The sequence below is a fragment of the Orycteropus afer genome, unplaced genomic scaffold, assembly GCF_000298275.1.
Source record: "Orycteropus afer afer isolate SDZICR_OR568_19922 unplaced genomic scaffold, OryAfe1.0 scaffold00127, whole genome shotgun sequence".
Lineage (NCBI taxonomy): Eukaryota > Metazoa > Chordata > Mammalia > Tubulidentata > Orycteropodidae > Orycteropus > Orycteropus afer.
In genome coordinates this window covers 3291835-3298162 of record NW_006921714.1, presented here as the reverse complement: position 1 = coordinate 3298162, position 6328 = coordinate 3291835, and the positions used below count along the sequence as shown (strand labels likewise).

At 54.6% G+C, this 6328-nt stretch overlaps 1 protein-coding gene across 1 annotated transcript in view; it reads left to right on the top strand.

The window, feature by feature from the left end:
* The window catches only part of CCDC88C (coiled-coil domain containing 88C), a 168188-nt gene that overhangs the window by 6342 nt on the left and 155518 nt on the right, over positions 1–6328 (top strand). Inside the window, exon 3 of the mRNA XM_042781485.1 lies at positions 3541–3649. Within this exon, the coding sequence (XP_042637419.1) occupies positions 3541–3649 (109 nt within the window). The remainder of the gene's footprint in view (positions 1–3540; positions 3650–6328) is intronic.

Here is a 6328-nt window from a genome sequence, read left to right as displayed (position 1 = left end):
TGGCCAGAAGAGCAGCATTTAGTAATGCCCCGCACCACTGTGGTATAACTTATTTTGTGAGCCAGTATGTTACTTGGCTGAAAGGTGGTAGTGTCCCTTTTTTAACCTGCAATGTCCCTTGGCTATTGCCTCTCTCCACATCAGCACCTGGCTTCTCAAGTCAGTGTTAAATTTAGTCTTTGAACTTGGAGGGCTCCAAGTTGGCACCAGCTACCAGACACTTGCGTCCACATCTGTGTCCTGTCCTCTAATATTCTGCTGCTAGGATGTGGGGTTTTTCTGTTCTCTGGCTGCCATGTAAGGAGAACCAAAACCAAACTCGCTGCTGTCAAGTCAATGCTGACTCACAGTGACCCCCATTGGGTTTCTGAGGCCATAAATCTTTACGGCTGTAGATAGCTGTGTAAAGGTGATCCTTGTTACTAGCAGCAGCTTTCTGGGAAATGCAGTTGGGCAGTGGCTCTGGTCATGTCGTCTTCCTGGATGGAGCACCAGGTACCGTTCAGGCTTGCTGATGCAGACCTGGGCTTCATCGAAGCGTTTTCACGCTGGAAGGATCCGTGGGCGTTTGACAGTTTGTCCTGGAGAACGTGGGCCAGTCGCAGGAGCTGGAGTGCAGCCCCTGCCTGCCGACCCCCATTTGCAGACCCTGCAGTGGGGAGAGGTGTGGCTTTTGCAGACCCTGTAGTGGGGAGAGGTGCGCCTCTCGTAGTTAGGCCTTCCCCAGCCATCCCCCAACCATCGGAGACTTTTGGTTTGGTTTGTTTCCTAATCCCCTCCATCTGCCCTGGGAGCCTTACTTCAATGAGCAGTGCTGATGGTCAGGACCTGTTAGTCGAGTTACTGAATTACTCATTCAGTCAACGCCAAGGCTCTTTGAGAGTGTGTTTCCATTAGGGATTTCTTCCCAGAATCCAGGCAGGGTGGTCAGAGACGTTCTGGCAAATGGAAGCCCAGGTTCCCAGCCATGGGCAGTGGCCCCACACGACCTGTGCCGGGACCTTTCCCATCTCTGCAGAGTCCTGTCCCACTGGAGGGAAAGCTGGGAGCAGAGTGACAGCATCGTGGGAAAGCCCTGCGTGTGCTCTGCGCTCTACTGTTGTAAGCAGCACATTGTCACTTCATGAAATTGCTTCTCATCTCTGGGAGTGTGTCTCAGCGAGGCAGGACAGTCGCACTTTCAGGATAAATGATTTTGTAATGCTGGGTGCCCTCCCGCAGCTAAAAAGGCCTCTGGGGCTTACATGCCCACCGTTAACCTTTATTTTCTCAGGAATGAATTGCAAGGGAAACATGTACCGGGCTCGGCCAGACTTCATTCCTGCGTGGGGGGCAGTAAGACGTGCTGTCACCTGGCAGTTGGGAAGAGCCCCTCTGGTTGCCTTAAGGTCCCCAGGCAACAGTTTTAGGGGCCGCACGAGGCCTCGGTAAAGTCCACAGCTGATTATGATGTAGAAAGGTTGGCTTCACACCTGACACAGTGTGAGGGCTCCTAGTGTAAATCTCAAATATTTACTTAATAGTTGAATTTTAAACAGCTTATATTAAAAAAACACTGTACCACCAGTGACGTTTGACATGGTTTTCTGCTAACTACTGGCTTTGTTTGAATAAGCCCAGTGGCACTGAGATTTATTTCTGGTGCCCCCTAAACCCCCTTCATGTGCTACTGTTAAGAGGCAGGAGGAGGAAGCCGGCCTCTCTTCTAACCACCTGCCCCCAGAAGGCTCCGCACCCTGTCACAGGGCTTGGATGACAGGCAGGCGTGAAGACAGGCCCTCATTTGAATTAGAAGTCCTTTCTGCTGTCTTGGGACAGTCGTAGGGGAGAGTGGCTTTGTTGTGAAAAGCTGTCGCTCGGGTCTGCCTTTAGACACGGAGAATTCTGATAAATGTCCTGTACACAGATAAGTGAGATGATCAATTGTTGGATTTCAGTTTCATAACCAGACCTGCCTTTTCCAGGAGATTGGAAGAGAAATGACACTCTGGGGGTTTCCCACGTGAATCATCTGAATTATCTGTGTCTCTAAACCGGTTGCCACGGAGTCGATTCTGACTCGTGGCGTCCCCACGTGGGTCAGAGCGGAACTGGGCCCCGCAGGGTTGGCAGGGGCTGGGTTTTCAGAAGGAGGTCACCAGCCCCTTCTCTGAGGTGCCTCCGGGCGGACTGGAACCCCCGGCCTCTCGGTTAGCAGCGAGCGTGTCACGTGTCTACACCACCAGGGACGCTCTTTGTGTCCGCTCCTGGTGTTTCTTGGCAGGGTCTGTGGCACACCGCATCATGTCATAGACTGCTTATGTCGGTTTTTCAAGATAGAGCCATGTCCCTGGAATGAGCGTCCCAGGCAGGACCGGCTTAAGTCCTGGGGGAGGAGGGAGAATCCACGTTACAGAGGATGTTAATGGTTTCATTGGTTTATCAAGCCCGGAAACACAGCATTTCTTTTTCCTTTCCTACTCTTCTTGACTAGGACCCTTAGTACTGTGGTGGTTAAAGTGCGTGGCTGCTAAAACCAAAAGGTCAGTGGTTCAAACCCCCAGCTGTTCCAGGGAAGTTTCTGTAAAGATTGATGGCTCTGGAAACCCTATGGGGCAATTCTACCCTGCCCTGTAGGATTGCTATGAGTCAGGAATGGCAGTGGATTTATGTTTTTGGACCTTTCCTGATATTTCATGTGTCTTGGTTGGTTCAGTTTTTAACCCTTTTAGTCCTGGAATATCTTTGTGGTTAGGGTACTGACTTTTATACTGCATAACTCTTTTCTGTCTGCATCTGTACATGTTTATTAATGGGTAGGAACAGAAATAACGATTAAGGGGCCTGTGGTGAGCTAGTGACTTTTTTTAAAAAAATTTTATTGTGATTTGGGTGAAAGTTTACAGAGCAAATTCGTTTTCTATACAGCAGCTCGTGCACGTTTTGTTTCATGACGTTGACCGCAGTTCCCCACAGTGTAACAACTCTCTTCCCACTTCTTCCCTGTAGTTACTTCTTCCTTGTGTCCTCCTTTCCTGTGCACTCCTGCCCTCTGATCTGTCTTCCTGTGCAAACACTGCCCTTCTGTTCTCCCACGATTGATTGCTCTAAGGAGTGTATGTACCTGATGTAAATGTTTGCCCCATATGCCTGTTTATTGGCTAGAAGCCATGGGCATGAGTTACATTCTAGACTTGAAGGGTAACTAGGGGCCATAGTCTTGGGGGTTTCACCAGACTCTGCAGACCAGTAAACCTGGTCTTTTTTATGATTTTGAGTTTAGCTCCGCATTGTTCTCTCCCTCTATCCAGGATCTGAGCTAGGATTTTTATCTGTTATCTTGTTGGAAACCAAACAGCTGGATGTCATAGTTCGGGGGCAGAAAGGAGGTCCAGCTAAGACCCAGGGCTCGGCAGTGGCAGAATGAGGATGTGGATTGAGCCCTGCGGTCAAGGCCCAGCAGTACCTGGGCTGGGGGACTGAGCGCTGAGCCGGCAGCTGGGAGAGGAAGTGGGCAGGTGCTGGGAGATGCCACGTCCATTCTTGTGTTTCTTTCCCTAGAGATCCCAGGCCGACAAACCAGCGCATCAACAAACACGTCAACAATGATGTGAACCTTCGCATTCAGAACCTGAGCATCTTGGTGAGGAGCATTAAGACCTATTACCAGGTAAGGGTGGGAGCCCTGGTGGCACAGTGGGTAGGTGCCTGGCTGCAGGCTGAAAGATTGGCAGTTTGAACTCACCCGCCGCTCTGCAGGAGAAAGATGTGGCAGTCTGCTTCCGTAAAGATGACAGCCTTGGAGACACCCTGGGGCAGCCCTGCTCTGACCTGTAGGGGCACTGTGAGTGGGAATTGACTCCATGGCCGTGAAGTTGGACTAGGCAAGGGCAGTGCTCATGTGTGTCTGGCCATGTTATCACTTGAACGGTTTCCCTGCAGGAAGCCAAGAGGAAATGGTGGTGGTGCTTAAGTATTGGCGTGCTGACGCTGGGTGGGTTTCATTTGAACTTTTATTTTCTGGCCTGGTGGAAAGGGCCGGATGTTACGGTTGCTCTGTTGTCAGCAGGCGTGTTCTCTGAGGTGGGGCGCAGCCTGCACCTCCTGCTGCAGGACCCCGGAGGCCTCTGCTCACAGCTCCAGCCCAGCGTGCAGTCAAATAAGGGCAGCCTGGAATGGCTCCCTGCTGGGTTCTCAGCACAGCCCTGGCTCACAGGGCTGAGGGACAGAGAACGGGTTCCGGCGAGCTGAGGAGGAGATTGCGAGCTTCCAACTTGCAAACGGGAGCGCCGGGGTTACTGTGTGCACTGTCCACGTTTCGGGTGCTCACTGAGTCTGGTTGGGGTGTGGTCGGCGGGTCAGGCGAGCGACCCCCTCCCAGCCTTAGGAAGGGTGGTTGAGAATCTTTGAAGATGGTCATGGTCTTTCCGTGGGCAGCATGGATGGGAAATGGTCTTCACCTGTGTGCCCTGGCGCTCCTCAGACTCCTTAGTGTGAAACCTTTGCGCTCCTCGAAGGATCTTGAAACCTCGGATGCAGGCCTAGTGATGCTGATGGACTTGGGGCCCACAGGACCTGAGTGCCTCTGCTCGGCCCCCCTCTCCTTCCAGGGCAGAGGGCTCCTGGGTCTCCAGGGAACTGCCCCAGGACGAGTTCCTCTGGTCTTGCCGGGGTGCCACTGAGCGGGGCCAGACCCTGCCTCGGACCTGCCCCAGCCTGCAGCTTCCTGTGCTGCAGGTTAGCCTTGGTTCTGGGGCTCGGGAGTGTCTTCAGGCACCGTGTGGTGGTGGGTGGCTCTGTGTGGGCCCAGGGGCCTGGGGTGGGCGCCCGGGACCAGTGCGCACTCTGGTATCCGACTGCATGCCAGGCCCTGCTCCCGCCAGAGGTGGGCTTGCTGCTCTTTTGACGTGAATTTGAAACAGGATGTGAAGGGGAGTGAGTGTCCAGTGTCCTGTGTCTTCTGAGTTGGATTGGTTTCCACCCTTCTCCCTTTGGGGTTGGGGTACACGAGAGGAGGTTAGGGTGCTGGGATGGTTTGTCGGCATGAGGCATTGCTGCTGAGCGCCACAGGGGGCCTGGGAGCAGACCCGTCGCTGCCGTCACAGGTGTCACACGGCTGCACTGTGGAGAGGGCTGGGGGTCGCATCTTCCTGGCAGTGAGGCAGGCCTAGACTTGGACGGGCTGAGGAGAGTCGTCTGGGGGCCCTGTCGGAGCTGGCCAGGGGCTTGTGTCCCTGTGGGGCACCCCACTCAGGGCTGGGCCTGCTGTGGCTAGCGGCCATTTAGTTGGTCCCTGGCTCCTGGTGACCCCGTGCACAGCAGGAGGGGCTGCTGCCGGGCTCCACGCCATTCATTCCCACCGTGGGCCGGGGATCCGACTGCCGTGATCCGCAGGGTTTTCAGAAACAGATCACCAGGCCATTCTTGCTCGTCTGTCTCGGTCTGGTGGCTCCCCTGAAACCTTAGCCTCCCAGCGCACCCAGGCCTCCGCTGACACTGGCTGGAAGTTGGACTCCGGTCTCTCCACAGGCTCGTGTTTCCTGTGTCATCACCTCCTCCAGCGGGGGTCGGGCTGAAGGTGGTGGAGCTGCTGGTGGGCCGCGGCGGCTGTGAGGAGGGGCCGCTCTGGAGCTGGCTGGTGGCTGTCCACCAAGTGGCCACTCTGGGCCAGGCCAGAACAGGCTCTGGTCGCAGACTCCAGTGGTCCCTGTCTGCAGGTGCCGCTCGTGCTCAGCGGGTGCTTTCAGGACTGTGGGCCAGGGGCAAGGGCAGGAGAAGTGGAGGGTGCTGCAGCTTTAGGTGGGGCGCCCCCTCAGCCGGTCTGCATGGGAGGAGTGCGGAAGGCTCCTCGGAGGAGGTGACACTGGAGTAGAGTCTTGGGGGTCAGCTAAGTCTGCAAGTTTGGGAGGGTTGTGGGAAGGAGAGTAAGGGAAGACATGGTAGGGGAGAGCAGGGCTGTGGAGGCCTGAGAGAGAGCTCTGTGCCCCACTCCATCTGGATCAGTGTTCCCACAGTTATTTGCATGCAGGTCTATCTAGGACATTTCCAACAAGTCCCAACTGAAGACCTCAAACAGAAGCCTGTACTCAGTGTTTGCTGCAGCACTTTTCACAATAGCCATCGGCAGATGAATGGGCCAACCCAGTGTGGTAGAGCCATACTCTGGAACATTGTTGTTGTTTGGTGCTGTCAAGTAGCCCCATGTACAACAGAAAGGATCACTGCCTGGGCCTGCACCGTCCTCACATCCTCGCCCTGCTTGAGCCCATCTTTCCAGCCACCGTGTCAGTCTGTCTCAGTGAGGGTCTTCCTCTTTCTTGCTGACCCTCTTTAACGAAGCATGATGTCC